Below are 19,412 nucleotides of genomic sequence, written 5' to 3' on the forward strand. Positions count from 1 at the left end.
CGCCCTCCCGGGCCTCTCCGCCCCCACCCCCTCCGCCGCCGCCGACGCGGGAGTGTGGAGAGGCCGAGAGGAGCCCGCTGCCCCCCGCCCCGGGACATTGCGCTAGAGGCCGAGGCCCGGGGTCTTACAGCGGCGGGATGTGAGTGCCGGGGAGACGGGGCGGGGGTAGCTGTGACATCGAGACCCGAGCAGGGAACCTGGGACGCCGCCGCCGCTTCATTCACTTTTGGAAAGCACGGGCTTTCCCCCCGCCCCCCCCCCCCCCCCCCCCCCCGATCATCCGGTCCCCGCTGGCGAATAGAGACCCTCAGCGGAGAAGCAAGCCCTCTTTCTTCATGGGCGAATCCCCTGGGGAGGCTGCCCGGTACCCCCCGCGCGCCCCCGGCCGCGACGCTGTCAGTCCACTGGGCTCCAGTTCGGGCTGGGTCGGGGTCCCTGGGGAGGCCGCTCGGCTGCCAGCCCCGAGGCCGGCTTGGCTGCTGCCGCCCTCCCCCACTTCCAGCCCCACCCTCGCCTCGTCCCCTACCCTCAGTCCCAACCCAGGCCTGTCGTTCCGCTTGGCCCTAGGCCAGCCCCGACCCCTGCCCAGGTCTGCAGCCACACATCCCGCTCCCTCCCTGCCCAGCGTCTCTTCCGGTCCGGGTCTCCGAGTCTCGACCCATTCAGCTGCTGGCCGGGCCTCTCCAGCTCGCCCGGCCCCAACCCCGGCGACTTGAGGCTGCCAGACCTGGGGCTCAATCCAGACATTCACTCTCAGGCTTCACCTCCCTCCCCCGTCCCCACCCCCACTCCCAAAAGCTAACGGCCGGCTCATATCCGTCTGGGACCCTCGACCTAGGGGAAGGCAAGGAGGAGTCCGCGGGGGTTGGGACTGAACGGGGCGGGATTTCTGTGCTTGGCTGGGGAGGGCACGCTGGAGCTCTAAGAGGAGGGGACCTTCGACCCCAAACCTACCACCTCCCGGTACCAGGTGGGGAAACTGAGGCGGAGGGAGGGGCTGGGGATGCCTGGAGCGGAGGGCTTTAAGGATGGCGGAGGAAGTGAATGTATGAGGCCCTAGGAAATGAGTCTGGGCTAAGCAGCAGCCTGTGCTTGCCCGCTTACCAGTTGTGTGTCCTGGACACTACCACTCTTCGGCTGTCTGGACCTGTTTTCTCATCTGCAAAATGGAGAGGTTGGCCAGCTGATTCAAGTGCAATTTTAACTTTACTGTTTAGTTTCCACAAGGGTGGGCGTCCTGGCCCATGGGCTCCAGGGGCTCTCCAGACTCAGTCTGTGGATATTGAGCTCTTCAGAGCCGGTAAACCTGTCCTCTAACCCTCAGTGCGAATCTGCCAAGCCCAAGCCCTAAGGCCTAGGATCCAGCTGCAGCCACCCTTCTGCTGACTCAAGCCCATCCAGCTTCCAGACTGCACTCCCAGGTGCATTCCCCATGTATTCTTCTTTCTTCTTCTTCTTCCTCCTCCTCCTTCTTCTTCCTCTTCCTCTTCTTTCTTCTTCTTCCTTCTCCTCCTCCTCCCTCTTCTTCTTCCTCTCTTCCTCTTCTTTCTTCATCTTTCTTCCTCTGCTTTCTTTCTTTCTTTCTTTCTCTTTCTTTCTTTCTTTCTTTTTCTTTCTTTCTTTCTTTTCTTTCTTCTTCTTTCCTCCTCCTCCTCCTCCTTCTTCCTTCTTCCTTCTTCTTTCTTCTTTCTTTCTTCAACAAAGTCTCACTTTGTCATCCAGACTAGAGTCCAGTGGCATGATCTCTGCTCACTGCAACCTCCACTTCCCAGGTTCAAGTGATTCTCCCAAGTAGCTGGGACTACAGGTGTGCACCACCAGCCTGGCTAATTTTTGCATTTCTTGGTAGAGACGGGATTTCACCATGTTGGCCAGGCTGGTCACGAACCCCTGACCTCAAGTGATCCACCTGCCTCAGCCTCCCAAAGTGCTGGGATTACAGGTGTGAGCCACCAGCCCTGGCCCTCCCCATGCATTTCTATGGCTGCCTCCCTTCTCTGTGCCCACTGCCCTCATTTCTTGTTCTGGTGTTTAAGGGCAGTGCTGTTTGAGACAGCTTCGTCCAAAAATGACTCTCCCTGACAGGAACTGTCTGCTAGACTCCTGGCCTTCTTCACATATCCACTCTCCTGCTTTTGTCCTTGCTGCTTCCTCTGCCAGGATCATAGTCCTCTGCCTGGTGTAAAGGACACTTCCCTCCCTCCTTGTGTGCCCACATCCTCCATTACTGGGGAGGGAGGTTGTGACTTCAGGGCTGCCTCCTATGGTATGTAGGCTCCTTGGGACAGAGGCCCAGGTGCCAGAATGGGCACCTAAAGAACACTTGTGGTTCTTCGGTGTTGTATTTTAATGGTCTCAGCTTTATTATGCCTCTGTTTCTTTTCTTTTTTGAGACAGAGCTGTTGCCCAGGCTGGAGTGCAGTGGTGTGATCTTGGCTGACTGCAACCTCCACCTCCCAGATTCAAGCAATTCTTTGGCCTCAGCCTCCCGAGTAGCTGGCATTACAGTTGTGCACCGCCACGCCTGGCTAATTTTTGCATTTTTAGTGGCGATAGGGTTTCTACATGTTGGCCAGGCTGGTTTCAAACTCCTGGCCTCAAGTGATCTACCTGCCTCAGCCTCCCAAAGTGGCTTACAGGCGTGAGCCACCACGCCCAGCATTTTTTTTTTTTTTTTTCCAGACAGGATCTTGCTCTGTCACCCAGGCTGGAGTACAGTGGCACGGTCATGGCTCACAGCAGCCTGGACCTCCTGGGCTCAAGCAATCCTCCCACCTCAGCCTCTCATGTAGCTGGGACCACAGGCATGAGCCACCACACTTGGGTAATTAAATTTTTTTTTTTTTTTTTTTTTTTTTTTTTGTAGAGACAAGGTCTCACTTTGTTGCCTAGGCTGGTCTCCAACTCTTGGTCTCAAGCAATCCTCCTGCCTCGGCCTCCCAAAGTGCTGGGATTACGGGCATGAACCACCGCACCTGGCCTATGCCTGTTTCTGTGTCTCTAAGTTTTATGGTTCTGTGACCACTGATCTCCCACCCTGCTTTCCCCCTTGGTGATGAGAAAAGAACATTAATGGAGGGATTGGAAGGACTGAGAGGTAAAACTAGAGGCTGAGGGAGGAGATCTTTTCAGATCTGACACCAGGGAAAACTTGAGATTTGGAAACATACTATTTGTACTTGGGAGGACCAGAGTGGGCTGTGGAGAGGGCTGCAGAGAGGAATCTTTGATGGGTGCTGGGCCCCTTAAGGGCATTCCCCTTGCCATAACTCATGTGCCTCACCCCATAGTCCCCTGCTGGACATTCCACAGCTGTGGGTGGGGCCACAGATCCTCTCTCTCACCCTCAGGCCTCTGGTTAAAGTGCCACCATGAGGGTGGGGGTGTCACACATTAACTGGTAGCACCCAAGCACCTGGCAGAGTCAGCTTGCCCTTTTTGACAAGCAGGCCCCAGGGGCCTGGTTAGTCAGTTTCTGGTTAGTGTCAGGTCAGTGTTAGTTTCACTGGAGTTTGAAAAGGCCTGGCTGGAGGTGGGGAGTAGGAGTGAGTCCCTGTCTCTAATCCCCAGGCTGGGGCCTAGGAGGAGGAGCCAGGGTGGTCACTGGATCTCAGAACTGCAGTAGGGGCCGGACTCTGGCCCCACCCCTGCTGGTGTGGCAGCCCCAGGCTGACAGGCCTCTGCTGCAGCCATCCCACTGTGACTAGGGCTCTGGCCAAGGTACACAGACCCTGGGGCCAGGGTGGGCATCAGACACCAACAAGCAAGGCAGAGGCTCAGCTCTCTGAGCAATGCAGCCTGGTTCCCTCCCTCAGAAAACCCCTTGCCCTTGCCCGGACCAGGGATTCTCTGGGACTAATGGCTCACATCCATCTATTTCTGAGTCCTTATATTCCCCCACTGCTTCATCCCAACACTAGCCCCAAAGTCAGCCTGCATCCAAGCTTAGCCCCGATCCCAGACTAAGCTCTATCTCCATGATGAGCCCCAACCTCAGGCTGAGTTCTTATCCTAATCTGATTTCTAGCCCCTGGCTGAACTCTGACCCCAAGCTGTGCCTCCACCCAGACCTCTCTCAGCTTCCAGGCCCCTCTGGAAGCTTTTTGAGGCAAGAGGCCAGTAGGGGAGGGGATGGCCAGGCCATAAGTGAAGCGAGGTGCCACTTTTACAGCCATTTCGGCTGCTCATAAACACCCCCTGACACCCGGCGGAGTCACTGGAGGCTCCCATGGCAGCTGGCCGGGCAGCCCCCTCCCCTTGCAGCAGAAGCATGGCTGCCCGGCTTTCTTGCTTCTCAGGAAGATGAAGGGAGGGACGATGGGGGCACCTGGGGCCAGCAGGCTCTGTCCCAGCCAGGGAGCACTCCCAAAGAGCTAGAGGTATGGGCTTTCTGTCCCTGCTGGCCTCATGGTTACAAGCCCCCTGCTGTCATAACACCAGGTCCACAGATGTGTCTCCATGCAGGCATGTCTTGTCTACCCCACAGCACGGCCCAGGTACTTACACACTCACCCCCGGGGAAACCACAGACTTGGACCTCCCAGCTGCGCTCAGGCCCCCAGGCTCCCCTGGCCCCCACTCACCTGGAGCCCACGGGCCTTCCAAGTCGGGCCTACAACTGCAGAGCAGACTCAAGTTGGCCACGGGGAGGCCATGGATAGTCCCTGAGCAGCTTCCGTGGCTCAGGCCTAAGCAAGGATAGCGCTGCTGAGGACAGGAAAAGGCCTGAGTCAGAGCTTCCACTTGAAAAGAAAAATTAATTATTTTTTACCAAGCCCTACACTGGCTCAGGACTTTGTCCCAGACCCCTAGTCAGGAGTAGGAGGCAACAGAGACAGATCCAAGCATGCCAGTGTTCAGATGCCCTGGGTTGGGCCCTCCTCTCAGCACCCATGGGTCTGCCTGCCAGGTAACCGGGCCCACTCAGGCTGCCAGACATGTGTGTGTGCCTCAGTAGTCCTCTCCTTGCCCTGCCACACCTCTCTCTTAGTCTCTGTGTCCCTGTCTGACCCTCTGGTCCTTTCCACATCTCAGGAATATCATACCTCAGGCCGCCATGAGGTATGAACACAGCCCCTACTAGTGACTTCACTCAAGTTTAAGGCACCCAGAGAAATCAGAGGGGGGCTGGAGGTGGTTCTTGCCTGTGTCACGGGCAGGAAAACTGAGGCCCAAGAAGGCCTGATCTGCCAGCACTGGGTACCTAGTGGCTCCTAGACGGAAGAGATTGGGGCGGGGGCGTCATTCTACTCCTGCCCGTGTCCTGACCCCTACAGCCCCACAGTCACCCCATATCTGATTCCTTGCCCACTGGAATGTGGGCTCCTGGTGAGGAGTCAGCCAGGACGCCCTCTCTATCTGCCTCCCAGGTCCTTCCAGGCCCAGGGTCTGCTTAAGCTGTCACAGGTCCCAAAGGCAGGGGGTTGTGGACAGGATGACTTCTCTGTGGGTCTGTAGAACGAGCTGTGTTCAGAACCAGGGCTGGTTGCTCAGGATGAAGATGTGGGCAGACAGGGAGGCAGAGACCCTGCAAGATCCCAGAAGCCTCATCCCCAGCCCTATGACCTGGCTGGAGGCTGCCCTTCTGCCTGAGCCCAGTCTGAGCTGGTTTGTGTCTGGAAGTCCTAGGCTCAGCCTGATGAGGTATAATGATTCACGTGGCAGCTGCCACTCAGCACATTCCAGCTGTAGCCCCCAGCGCCCTGCATGTGAGGCAGCTGGCCCCAACCACCCTCAGCCATTGGGCACGTTCCTAGGGCCCCCCTCCCTGGGTCTTCCAGGCTCCTGGGGAGGGTACCACTCATTAGAGTTTCCAAAGTACTTTTTGTTTCACAAGTTAGACGGGGAGGCAGGGAGCTCGGTGATACCTGGCCTCCAGGTAGGGGAAACGGGACCAAAAAGCAGAATGGACTGGCCAGAGGACATAGTGAAACTATGACAAACAGCACTTACGGTGCTCCTGCCCCAGCTACTCTGAAGTGCACTGCTCCAAGGGGTATCCCGGGACACGTAGGCCATTCTGTGACCACACCAGCGGGAGTCAGTGGGCAGTTGTGCCCAAAGGAGGGAGAGCGCCCCGGTGCTCTGTCAAGCCTCCCTGTTGCCCTGGCTCTCGACTGCCAGAGCCTCTCCTTCCCCTGAGTCCACATGCACTGCCCTGCTCTGCCCACAGGCCCCGTCCTCCCTGGCCAGGGAAGCAGGAGGCTGAGGCCTGTTCTGCTCTGACGTGTGGAGCCCTGAGCCAGACCCCTTCCTACTCATGGCCTCAGTTTCCTGATCTGTTGTTAACAGTTGGGCAGTTTCAGGCTCAAAGGGGATCTGTAAAGTGCCCAAGCACTTGAGTCTTGGATGCAAGTAGACCTGGGAATCTGAAAACCTGAAGGCCTTTCTCCCCTCGAGCCTTGGGCCTGCCCGTTTGTGTTCCTCCTGTGGGCCCCAGCCCAGGGCTCTGGGGGGCAAGTCTGGCCCTCAGCTCCGGGGACAGGAAGTTGTATTTTGGTCCTGGGTCCTGGGGAAGAGGCAGGGGGAGAATGGCAGCTCAGACCCAGCCATGTTTACTCGGGCCCGGCCCCCTCCGAGCTCAACAGGCTCCCATTCATTGGGAGCCCCATAAACCCTTTGGGGCTCCCTGAGGTTCAGAATGCCTGGATGCCAAGCCTGGCTGCTGCCCCCAGACCTGCTGGGGGCCATGGGCAGCAGGTGGGGCATGAGTGAGGCGTGAGTGGGGTGGTGGGTGGGAGCCTGAGACACGCCTGAGTTTCCAGGTATTTGCAGTGGAGTAACAGTTCTTGCCCCATGCACATTGTGGAGCAGTTGGGAAATCCAGGGAGATGGTGGAGGTTGAAGGGTTCCTTCCATGGCCATGGGGCCGTCAAAACTGATTTCTCTTAGATCGGGCCCCAGAAGGGTGTCTCCTCAGACTAGGCTCCCGAGGGCATGTCGTCAAATCACATGACCCTCAAGGCAAGGCTGAGACTGCTGTGCCCAAACCAGAGCTGATGTCCCTGCTGAGACCGTATACCTGGCCTTGGGTTGTTGACAGTCCACTCCCTGGCAGGGCGGGCGTGGGCGTGGGCGTGGGCGTGGGCGTGCGTGTGCATCTCACTGGAGTAGGGCAAGTCTCTGGTCTGTTCCTCGTCTGTTCAGCAGGAGGTCTTCACTGGCAGGGGAAGCACTGGGATTGGATGCTGGAGGATGAGGCCTCGGGTCCGCATCCATCAGTGTTGTGTGTTGTCATCTTTGTGCCCATCTCTGTGCTTTCTTTGGGTGAGTTAGAGCATCGTCCCGAGGTCCCTGGAAATGGAAGAGAGGCAGCAGCAGTGTTGGATGGGAAGAACTGTGGCTTGGGGGTCCAAACCTTGTCTAGCTTTCCCATGACCTGGAAACAATTCTGTCCCCACCCAGGTCTTCAGTTCTCCCTGCCACAGACGGGGGTTAGAGTGGACTCTCTCCAAATCCACCCCTAGCCCTGCTGTTCCCAAGGGCAGCTCCGAGGGAGATTCCTGGTGGCATGGTGGCAGGGAGTGGGGTAGGAGAAAGGCCTCCCCACCAGATCCCCTTTCAACAGTGCTCTCACATGCCCGGGCAACCTGGCCAGCCACTGGGGACACTGGTTGGAGGGCCAAAGGGGGTCCTGTTTCCCAGACGCCTTCTGGGTGGAGTGTGACTTCCCGCTTCAGTGGTTGTAAAATCCCCAGAAACCTAGTGCGTCCCTAGTGTGTATGTGTGGGGGGGTCTGTGCCTCGGAATACCCCCTCCCAGGCGTGTTTGACACGTGTTTCCGCCTCTCCCGGCATGGGCTCCCGCTGCTGCTATTTATAACCTTTAAGAGCTCCTGCCGACTGCAAAGTTTTCTTAAACTCAAAATATCACCGAGGTCCTGGGCACGCGTTCCAGAGGCCGGCTGGGCCCTGCGGTTTGAAGGGAGGTGGGGGCCAGGAAGGAGGAGGTGGTGGGGAGGGGGTTAGCTCAGACACTGGGTCCTTGCCGGGGGCTGTGGCCGGGAGACTTCGGGTGGAGAACCCCTAGTCCTGACACTCCTGCCCTGTTAGGCCTGGAGGAACCCTCTATGTGGGTGGTCCTCGGTCCTGCGGGGCCAAATCTCTGGGCCTCAGTTTCCTCTCACTCTAAATGCCTCAGGGGACACTGTCTGGGGCAAGGCAATGAGCTGGCGGACACTGGGAACGTCTCTAGGGCTGGAATCAGGGGTGTGTCTCCCCGGTCATCCTGGAGGCTGCACCGAGCCTGGCCCAGAGGCACCGTGGACGTTGGCTGAACTGGCCAGAGAGGGGAAGCACTTGGGGAAGTTTATAAAACTATGTATGGGAAAGCGACATCCAGAGAGGGGCAATGGCATGCCAAAGGTCACCCCCCTTATCCAGAGCAAGTCTCCAGGCCTTCAGACACCCGTGCCCTCTGAGGTGAGCCTCTTTGGAAGAGGCAGAAGGGCTCTCACTGGGCACAGGTGGGTCACCAGTGTGGAGGAGGTGCTGGGCGTAACGGGAGGTGGCTAGGCATAACTCAGATGCCTCCCTCAAGCTGGAGGGGACACTGGCAGCCAGTCTGGCCCAGCGAGGTCAGGCCTCTGCCCAAAGTCACACACGCAGCTCCTGCCTGCCCTGACCTCTGCTCTATCTCTGGGGCCTCTCTGCCTCCCAGACTAGTCATGACCTTTTTGGGGAGGCCAGTAGTCTAGGCTTCCTGCAGTCCCGCTGCATTCCTTCCCTGAGCTGGTGTAGCGGCTGTGGAGGCAAGGGACTGGAGCACTGAACTCAGGGCCATCCAGTACATCCTGTCCTCACAGCAGCACCCTGTCTCAGCACAGCTGGCTACGGAAGCCACTCCTGGCCCCATGAGCAGAGTTGGGTTCAAGATGGAAGAGTGACCACCCCCACCCTCCACCTCAGTGGCTCCACATCCATTTTCCCAATCAAGCATAACCACACAGGGCTCCTTGGAGGTGGAGTGGGTCAAGGAAGTGATGACCTTGCAAACAGAGGAGGATGAGGAGGAGGAGGAGGAGGAACAATGACGTGTTCTGCAAGCTCAGCCCTGCCTTCCATGGCCCCTGCATGCACCTTACTGTGTGTCGGGCTCAGCTGGGAGATGCAGACTTGAGAGTTTGGGGGACCCAACTCCCTGCCTAGCCCCACTGCCCTGTGTTCCCATTCCCGGAACCCTCCATGAGCTCTTGGCCTCGCCCCTACACTTCTTGCTGTCTGACTTGTCCTTCCCTTCTCTGCCTGGGTGGCTCTTGTTAGCCCTCCAAAGGCCCCCTCCTCTCTGAACCCTTCCTGGATCTGCACCCTTCAACTCCCAGCAGAGTGAGACCTCAGATCTCCTGGTTTGACTAGAAAATTTAGCACAGCATGATAGGCTGCTGCTTCTGTCCCAACAGATGGCGAGCCCTTGAGGACGGGGCTGGGTTGTCTCTGTGGCTCTGCTGAGAAGCCTCCATCTCTCGGGGAGGGCACACCTATTGGCCAGAGCTGTGGACTCCAAACACCCTGCTCCCTTACCTATTCGTCTCTCAGTTGCCATGGGGTGGCTCAGTTTCCTCATGAGCAGGTCCCAGGATCAGAGACAGATCCCTTCATTGTTGGAACATTTTCCTCCAAGGAACCTTATGAGATGGAATCCGCCTGATGGCAGCTTCTCAGAAAGCCAGGGAGCAGCCCCAGGGGTTGAGCTGGAGCCTAACCCTGAGACAGGAGCTGAACTTGGCATTGGCAGAGAGGACCCACCCTCGGCCCCCATCCCAGACTAGCCTGGCTGTCCCTGCAGCTGCTGCTGTGAGACTGTGGGAGTGGGGAGACTGGTATGTCCTCTCTCTGGACCCCAAGGTCAGGCGAGGAGGGGCCTGAGAGGTGGTGGCGGCTCCTGGTAGCCGCAGTCGATGATGGTTTCTTCTTCTTTTCCTGCCCCTGGGAGCTGTATCTCCAATGATTCTAGGTGGGGCCGGGGCCATGAGCATGCTGGTTGGGGGTGGGCTGAGGGAGGGGTCTCGGGGCCCTACAGCATCCCCTGCTAAATCCCCCACAGAGGCTGTCCTTCTGCTTATGCTCTCAGACCAGGACTCCTGAAGGCAGGGCCCCCCTTTGGATGGATGGGCTCACTATCAGGCAGGGCTCCCTGGGGGCACAGGAACTCCCCAGCCCCTCCCAGCTCATCTGCAGCCTTGGATGAGCCCCTGTGTTTATGCAGAATTCCAGCCAATTGTTCCCCTGTTGTCTTGGCTTCAAGCTCCAGCCCTCTGCCCCTCACTGAGACCTGGCCAGGGGCACAGGCTGAGGCAGTGGGGAAGGAGGAGACTCAGGTCCAGGGATGCTGCACCCTGACTGCCCTGGGAGGACTGTGCACCTGCTGAGCCCACCTTTAGGAAACTCCTGCCCCACTGTGCAGGTGTGAACACTGAGGTCTCCACAGGGGAAGAGGTTCCACAGGAGTCAGTGATGGGGCCAGCACCAGAACTGAGTTCCCAGCCAACACAGACCCAATCCCAGGACCTGCACCCTCATCTGCTTTGGATGGGAGGATGATGCTCCAGTGTCTCCTAACATTCCACTGTCTCCCCAGGACAGTTTCTCATCCAACCCAGCTCCAGACCTCTGGGGCACAGAGGCATTTACCTCAGCCCTGGCTCTAAAACCGCATGAGGCTCCCTGGAGCAGAGGGCTCCAAGGCCAGATGCTGCAGAGAGCTGGGCTCCTGGCCTCACCCTTACCCGTCTGCTCTAGGCTCTGCATTTGGGGGTTCCTGTGCTGGTCTGAGGGGGTTACTACACATTCCTGGGTACCTGTGAGTCTCTGAACCTGCTGTGGTCTCTCCACAGCCCTCAAGGCTGACCTGATGGGAGCTTGCCTGTCTCCCAACCATCTGTCCTTCCCTTTTGTCTTCCCTCTGCTTGCACTGAGGTCCAAGATCTGGGAAAGGAATGGGTCGGGAGCCTTCCAGAGAGTCCTTTCCCACGAGAGCCAAGCTCTGACCCCGTCCTTATCTGGCCCGGATGTGCCAAGAACAACACAGATGCTGAAGCTCCAAAGCCCCAAACCAGGACGCTGACCTCCCTGCTCAGCTACTCTGCTTGGGCCTCTGTTTCCCCTTCTGTGAACAGGGTGGGATGGGGTGGGAGGAGGCAGTGGAAAGGTCCCAAATGTCCGGATGCACACATTCACACACAAACAGATGTGGACACTACTGTGCCAGGCAGGCCTGGTAGGATTCCCTGATTTTGGCTGCCTCCAGCCCTGCTCCTCCTTCCCAGTGCTCATTTCTGCCTGGAAATTATACTTGCGTGTTCTTTCTATACCTGTGAGCTAAACTATGTGGTGCATTAGGTGTATGTGGGATAGTGCATGGATGTGTATGCAAAGGCATGTGAATGTGTATATACATGTGTGAGAAAGCCTGTGTACAAAGAAGTGTGGACATGTGTGCACAGGCGTGTGAACATGCATGCAAAGGTTTCTATGAAGCATGAGGATAGGTGGTAAAGGTGTGTGGTACAGCGTGCCTGCTCTTGGCCCAAGCTCCCTTGGGCTAGGGTTCCTGAGTGCATATCTGCAGGCTCCAGGAAGCTACGTGTGCACACACACATTTCAGTGTGATTCCTGCTGTCCCAGTACCGGTGGAAAGGGACTAGGCAAAGGTGGAGTAGGTAGAGTAGGGAGTGTCTAGGGTCCGGTGGGTATCTCCACACAGACACACATCAGGGGTGGGTTAGCCTGCCTGGGGATAGTGTGTGTGTTTCAGACATAACCACACTGGGAGGGTGGATATATAAATACTCACACAGGCAGGTACCAGAGTTGACCCTAACTATTCCTGGCTGGGAGCTTGGGCCATTTTTAATGCAGCATCCACACCCTGGGCCACAGAGAATTTCTGTATGGCCACTGGAGGCAAGGCCACAGCTGGTTCCGGGAGGGGCCAGAGTTGGGAGAGCCCTGGGTGTAGGGGGCCACCATGGCTAGGTGGGGTCTGCAAGGGGGCAGGGAGGCCCTCCCAGCCAGCACTCCCTCTTCACTGTCACCACCACTGTGGCCTCCTTGTCACCCTCCTGTCTTCACCTCCATCACTGTCATCCCTGTCCCAGGCACTGCCTTCTTCATCTGTCATCCTGTCCCTCTGTCTGGGTGCCCATACCCACCCTCTCTCCTTGCATCCTGGTCTGGTGCCCACTCCTTGTCCGCTTGGAGCTGCTTGAGGATGGGTGAGAGGTGGGAATGAATTTGGGTTACACTGGCTGGGAGCCGAAGTGAGGGGTGACAGGATGGTGTGCATTCGTGCGTGTCTACAGGCTCCAGGAAGCTACATCCTTCCCTGGGGCAACATTTGTCCCTGACCCTCCCACCAACCCTCTCTCCCCGCTGTTTCTGACTGCCTCATCTCTCTCTTTCTCTGTCTCTCTCCATCCTCCCATCTCTGTCTCAGTCTCTGTGTCTCACCTCTGCCATAGCCAAGGGTCCCTGTCTCCAGTTTCTCTGTGATGGCCCAGGGGAGCTGCTTCCTCCTCCCAGCCAGCGTGAACTGTTTGCCTGAGACAGTCGGTCCATCCACTCAAACAACCACTCAATTCAGACTCCTCATCTGACTGACAGGTTTTTTTTTTCCCCTGCTAAATTTACTTGCATTTTTGACTGAATTGGCCATTCAACAGAGGTTGTGTCCACATGCCCCTTCCCCACCCATGCCAACAGATGAACAGGCTCACAGACAGACACGCACACAGAGCCAGGAGCATGCAGACACGCTCATGCCCATGCAGAGTCACAGCCTCGTGCCCATGGTGACACATGGAAGCACGCAAGATGACACACTCCCACACAATCACACATGTGGCCTCATCCTCTTGTCCATGGTTACACGCACGTAGACCATCCACACCTGTCCAGCCACACATGTTCACACCTCGTGTGGCAGTGTCTGCAGGTCCTCAGACCTATTCTGGGGAAGCCTTGGGGAAATGGAGGCAAAGGGAGGGAGGAGTGTGGCCCAGGGTGTAGCGCTGGGCGGAGCCCCAGCCCAGCACCCAGGGCAGCCTTGGCGGTCTCCTCCAAGGCCGGCTCATGGCGCACCCTCCTTTCTTCCTCAGTCCGTCTAGGTGGGGTTTCTGGTCATTTCAGGCCGCTGCTGAGCCCCTGCAAACCTCAGTAGCAGCTCCCAGACCCCGATCCTAAAAGGGGAGTCTTTTTTTTTCTTCCAAGGACAATAAATATTTGCTCTTTGGGAAGCTGCTGGTGGGAGAGTACAGGGTTTGGCCCAGTGGCAGGGAATGTCCAAGGCAGTTCAGGGAGGCCACAGGCCATGCTGTGGGGAGGGGCCAGGCCCCTGTCCGGAAGCTGGACCAGCAGGCAGAGCTGGGGAGCTGGGGCTCAGGGCTGCACCTTGCTCCATTCCTCCTGACCCAAGCCCCAGGCCTTTGTTTTCTCAGCTCCTTTGATTAGCACATTGGCAACCCCTCCTCCTATCCCAGACCCCGGTACCCCAAACCTCACCCCTCCAGAGCTCCCACGACCCCCTGGCATCCCGAGACTCCATCTCATGCATCCAGAATGCACAGACCCAACTGATGCTCACTCTTTGTACTAAACAGGGGTGCAGTATCTCCAGACACATTTTCAATCTCCCTCCTGAGACTAGCTGCTGAGAGTGGGGCTGAGGTCCCCCAGTCCAGGCCCCTGAAAAGTCAGAGCCATGCCTTTCTTCCAGAATGGACCAAGCCTGGCCAATGCTATCCCCATCCTGTCCCTCATGAGGCTTGGGTCCCTAGAGGCTTCTGCCTGCCCACCCCTCCCTCATGCTGAATTGGGCTCCCAAATATAGCGGCCGTGGCCACAGCCGGCCAGGACACCACAGCCCTAAGCGTCAGTCCTGGGCCGGGATCAGAGGGGCAGGAGCTGATTATAGGTCCCTGGGCCAAAACCAGGGTTTGCCTGCCAGCCCGCTGAGCCCTGCCACCCCCACCCCTAGAACCACAAGGTTGGAGCATCTGGTCCCCGTCAGCACAGTGGGCAGAGGGAGGGGCCTGAGGGTTGTGTTTGGCCTGCTGGAGGACAGAGTTGTCTGTGTGTGGTGTGGGGGTAGTGAGGATGGGCTGGGACTCAGGGGCAGAGACTGTCCTCTGAACCTGGAATCACATTGCCACACCCATGGCCATGGTACAGGTGGGGAAACTGAGGCCAAGAGGAGCAGGGACCAGCCCGGGTCACAGGAGCATAGGGAGTCTACTGCCTCCCCCTTGGGTACTCTTTTCCATCTCTCAAGGCCGGGGGTTGTGCCTCTGGGAGGTGGGCTCCATCCTGTTAGTGGCAGAGTGGCCTTGCTGGGAAATCCTCCTAGGAGTCGGACTTTCATCTGAGGCTCCAGGGCCATGGGATGGTGTAGAAATTTATCTCCTTCTCCTGGTCCTTGTGCCTGCCTCATGCCACCTCTAGTCAGAGTTGCTGGGCAGCCCTTGCCTCCTTGGGGCCACGGTCTCCCCATCCGTGCAGCTGGACAGGGACCTAGGGGCCCCACGTGGGGTCTGTGTTCGTGGGTGTCCAGTGTGTAGCGGTGGGTTCACATCTCTGTGGACACACAAGTGGGCCCTGGTAAGTGAGCTACAGCCCACGGGCCTGCCCACACCAGGACAGGGTCCCCAGGACCTGCTGCGCGGCAACATTTGACCTACTTCTAAGGCTCTGGGTCTGGCCCAGGCCGTGTTCTCGACTCCTCCGGGAAGTGTGGGCCTGCGTCCCAGCCCAGAGGCTGTGGGCCAGGAGGGGCGGGACCGGCAGGCCAGGGCGGGCCAGGGCTGCCTGCGGAGCCTGCGGCCCAGGGGACAAGGGCACGTGGGGAGCCCGACCCTGTTTCCCTGCCTCTGGCTCTTGGGCCCAGGGGACAGCTGGCCCTTACCTCCTTCTGCCCACCCTCCACGTGGCAACCATAGTCTGAGCTCCCCAAATTGGCTCTGACAGGATAATGGACATTCTTCATGCCCTTCTGAACGCTACCAGGGAGGTCTGCCAAGCAGTTACCCCTGCTGTTGCCAAGAGTGTGACCCCCCTGGTGCCCCTTCCCACTGGCCTTGTCCACACAGGGCCATGCGGATCTGGAAACCCGTCAGCTCCTGTCCTGGGTCCTGGGTCTGGGGTTTGGGTTTGCAGTCCTGGAAGTCTGGGTTTAGAGTCCTGGGGCTTGAGTCCCGGATCTGGGGTCTGGGTTTAGAATCATGGGTCCTGTGTCTGGGGTCCGGGGTCCAGAGTCTGGGTTGAAGGTCCGGGTTTGCCATCCTGGGTCTTGGAGTCTTCGATCAGGGTTTGGGTGCCAGGATCTTGGTCTAGGTCTCCACAGTCGGGTCTAGTCCTGGAATCTGGATTCTGGGTTCTGAGTTTGGCACTCAAATTGTGAGACCCGAGTCTGGGGTCTGAGCTTGGGGTTCTGGGTTCCTGATCTGAGGTCTGGGTTGAGATCCTGGGTTCTGGGGTTTGAGTTCAGGAACCAAAGGTCGGTTCCCATCCCTTCTGTGCCCCCTGCTGGCTGGTCGTGGTCCAGTCATTGCCTGTACCACAGGGGTCAACCTCACCTCTTTAGGCTGTGAAGAGCCCGCCTGAATTGCAGTGGGCATGGGAAAGTGGTGGGTGGGCTTGGAGGCAGCTACTCACCACACTAGTGTCCCAGAGTGCCCTCTGCACCGCCAGAGCTCCTGTCAGTCAGTTGGCAAATCTCCGCCTCTCTCCGGGCCCACTCCAGGACAGGGTTTAGCAAGGGGTTCCAGTACCTCTGGGAGAGGTGGGTAAACTGAGATATTTGGAACATTTGTTCATCCAGCATTTATTGAATGCCTATGGTGTACCAGATCCTGCGAAAATGTAGCTGTGGAAGAACAGAACATTCCTCCCTCCTGTGATGGCTGACATTCATAGGAAGGCAGATGCACGGAAGACGCCAGGTAACAAGAGCTTGGAAGATGGCTGGCGTGGTCGGGCTTTTGTGTCTTAGTCCACAGGCTCCTCAGAAGTCAGGGCCCACATCTTTCCCACATTCCTCTTGGCTAGGGGAAGGGAGAGGTAAGGTGGCTGCCTGAGAGGGCTCTGGGACATGGTGTGTGCCAGCCTGCAGCACACTGGGCTGCAGCTCAGACATCAGAGTTTTGGGAGCTGAAGCGGTAGGACCCAGACCCCCGGCCCTGGCTCTCCAGGCCCCCGAGGCCCTGCCCAGATCCTGCCTGCTAGGCTGACTCCTGAAGGGCACAAAGCTCAGATTGGGATGTGGGAGAGAGAGGGGAGTGCCAGGCATGGTGTGGCCTGTTCTTGCTGCCCACTGCTGCCCACCCTTCCTCCACCCTCAACTCTCTGCCCACCTTCCTCCTGTTCACCCCCTGCCTTGCTCCCGGCCTCGGTGTGCCTGGGGGGGCTCTGGCTGGTCCTGAAGAGTCCCTACTGGGGACTGGGCAGTTGTTATAGGTCTGAGGGTGGGCCTGTGGGTGAGCCCTGGGGCACTGTTGCTCCCAAGCCAGCAGGGGCATGCCCAGAATCAGAGCTCAGGTGGTCACCATCCTGGCCCTAGCTTTCATCTGGGTCCTGATGAGGGAGTGAGGATGGCTCTGTGCACCCTGTCCCTGCTGCAGGACCACGTTTGCACTGTGTGTGACAGAAGGGGCCCAAGCCACCGCCTTGACCCTGCCATGCACAGGTGGAGAAAGTTGGCACTATGTGGCTCTGGCTGGCTGCATGAACCTGCCCATCCTAGATCACAGAACTGGACACTGAGGCTCAGGACGCTCTTGTCACTGGCTTACCCCCTTTTGGGCCGATGCTGGGTGGTTTCCAAGGGATGGCAATTGTGTGAGGATGAAAGAAATGAGACGGGAGAGGGGGCCCTGTGTATGTCCTCTGCTCTGACCCTCTGCTTCCCTCATGATGAACGCAAGAAAATGGGTCTTGTTGGCGGTGTCTGTGGGTGGCTGGGGTTCCTGTGTGACTTCCAGAGCCCGTTGTCCTGAGGGTCGGCAGGCCTGGGTGGTGGGACCTCCCTGGGGCCCCTCTGCATGTCCCTCTGGCTGTCTTCTCCCCTTGTGGTATTTCTGGCTCGTCTCTACTGACCCTCCCCCCACCCGTTTCTTTCTCAATACTGTTGCCAAACATCTGGAAGAAAAGTGAAAAACTTGCCCCCCCGCACTGCCCCCGCCAGCCCCGGATGTTGTCAGATTTCCAGATGTGGGTGTTCTGCCCTCCAGATGAGAGGCAGAATGTGTTCCAGTCAGGAGCGGGCCGGCCCCAGTCCTGGACTGCTCTCCCTCCCTGTGAGGCGGAGTGACAGGATGAGAGGGACTGGGCCCAGTAGGAAGACAGCAGGGCGCACCAGGTAGAGGCCCTGGGCCCCACGGCACCCTCTCAGCCTCAGGCTTAGCCCCTTGCCACACCAGGGAAATCCCTGGGGGTGGGGGCACTGCCTCTGAAGTTTCTATCAAAGGCTCCAGGCACTTAAAAATAACCAGGAGCGCCTCCTTCCCATCCCCCAGGCGCAGATGCTGGGCAAGGAACAGAGCCCAATGTGTGTGCAAGATGTCCCCACTGTTGGCGTCCCCGTGCGGGAAGAGCCTTGTGCCACTTCAGGCTTCCCACCTCCCCAAGTGGCAGTCCCGTCAGGCTGCACCCTGTCACTGTCATCTGCTGAAGGTTGGGCCTTGGGATGGACCCTGAGGGCCCGGCACTGCAGGATGGGCACTGGAGGTGGGCACTGAGTGGTAGGAATGGGGGTGAGCGTCCTTGCACCGGGGCAGACCCTGCTCGGCAGCTTGCGGTTCCTCAGAGAGGCAGACCCTCTCAGAGCCCCTGCCAAAAGGGTCGGCAGAGGGCAACATGGGGCAGTGGAACAGCATTGGAGAGAGCTTTCTGGAAGAGGGCCAGTAGAGCCGAGCCTTGAATGTGTCAGGCAGAGGGGCCGAGGGCACTCTGGGCAGAGGGTGCAGTGGGGAGCCAGGCCTGGGGTGTGCAGGGAAATGTGCATCCCTGGGGGCTGTAGAGAGGGAAAGGAGGAATCCAGGGGTGAAAGCTGAGACACTGGTCTCTGGGCCAGCAGGGGCTGAAGAGGGAGGCTGCTGAACTGGCCTGGGGCGACTGCCCTACAAGGAGCAGCATCCTTTCTCTTGCCCTTTGTGGGGGTTCCTGGAGACCCATAGCCATGGCTACAGCTGCCTGCCATGACCAGATACTCACATACAGACACATGTAAACACCCAGACATAAACACACAGAAGCAACACCCGCAGACACACTCACATAGACATACAGACACACACACACATAAAGACCCAGACCCACAGAGACAAATGCAGACACCTGGGCCATCCCTTACATAGACACAGATACGGAGCACACATAGGCACACACAGAGTCCCCCACCATGGAGGCACCCAGACAACACACACAGGTGTACACAGACCCCTCACCAACAAACACAGACACACAGAGACACACAGACACACAGACACCCGACACAGACACAGAGACAACACACACAGACACATGCTGACCTCCGCCTTCCCCCACGCGGACATGGTCATAGACACAGACACAGGCACAGGGGACTTTGATGCACAGATGAGAGCTAAAGTTCAGAGGTGCCCTTAGGTCATCCCAGTCCTTCTGGTCCCAAAACAACACGTAGGGTGTACTTGGTCCACCCTTCTTCACCTCTTCATCTTACGGACCTGCGGAGGGGCAGCAGGGCCCTGTGTGGGTATGTGCGGGTTTGCAGAAGAGTGTGTGTGTATGTGTGTATGTGTGTGTTAAGCAGTGGCCTTTGTCCCCCTTTCTCCCTCCCCCTTCCCAACAGGTGATTGGGAGGAATGGAGATCCCTCCTCCCCTACCCATTCCTGAGCCCGAACAATGCCCTCCCCAGGCCCCAAAATAGCCCCTGAGCCTAGCCATATCCTTTTATGGCCCTGTCCCTATTGTGCACTGCAGGGGTGGGGCTGGGGTCACGAAGTATCTGGGCAGGATAAAGGCCTGAGAGAGGCGGCTCACCTACCCTGCTTTCTGCATTCTTCCCTCCACATCCCTGTCTGTATTTACAGCCCCAATGCCCCCCAAAAAGCCAGAGCCCAAGAAGGATGATGCCAAGGCGGCCGCCAAGGCAGCTCCAGCTCCAGCTCCCGCACCTCCCCCTGAACCTGAGCGCCCTAAGGAGGTCGAGTTTGATGCTTCCAAGATCAAGGTGGGTATGGGAGCTGACTGGTGGCAGTAGGAGCAAGGCAAGTGAGTGGATCCCAGAGTGGACCTAGCAAGAGGCAGGTCAGGCTCTGGAAGTGAGCACTGAGCTGACGCTGGAAGCTTCGGTGCAGAGGTCAGACAAGCCCTGCCTGCTTCAGGCATCAGAAAGGCTGCAGCAGAGGGATGGTGGTCAGACGTTCCCCAGGACTCCCCTG

At 58.2% G+C, this 19,412-nt stretch overlaps 1 protein-coding gene across 3 annotated transcripts in view; it reads left to right on the top strand.

Moving 5' to 3' along the window:
• The first annotated feature begins 30 nt into the window (after window positions 1-30).
• Window positions 31-19,412, top strand: part of MYL3 (myosin light chain 3) — a 33,940-nt gene continuing 14,558 nt past the window's right edge. For 2 of the 3 annotated variants that reach the window (XM_073010274.1, XM_038004046.2), the window contains exons 1-3: window positions 37-139; window positions 15,811-15,931; window positions 19,062-19,201. In XM_073010274.1, coding sequence (XP_072866375.1) covers window positions 15,889-15,931; window positions 19,062-19,201 — 183 coding nt within the window. In that variant the 5' untranslated portion in view covers window positions 37-139; window positions 15,811-15,888. Of the gene's footprint in view, window positions 140-15,810; window positions 15,932-19,061; window positions 19,202-19,412 lie in introns of all 3 variants that reach the window. The other variant, XM_007983993.3, reaches the window with a different exon arrangement.

This window comes from Chlorocebus sabaeus, chromosome 22, assembly GCF_047675955.1.
Source record: "Chlorocebus sabaeus isolate Y175 chromosome 22, mChlSab1.0.hap1, whole genome shotgun sequence".
NCBI lineage: Eukaryota > Metazoa > Chordata > Mammalia > Primates > Cercopithecidae > Chlorocebus > Chlorocebus sabaeus.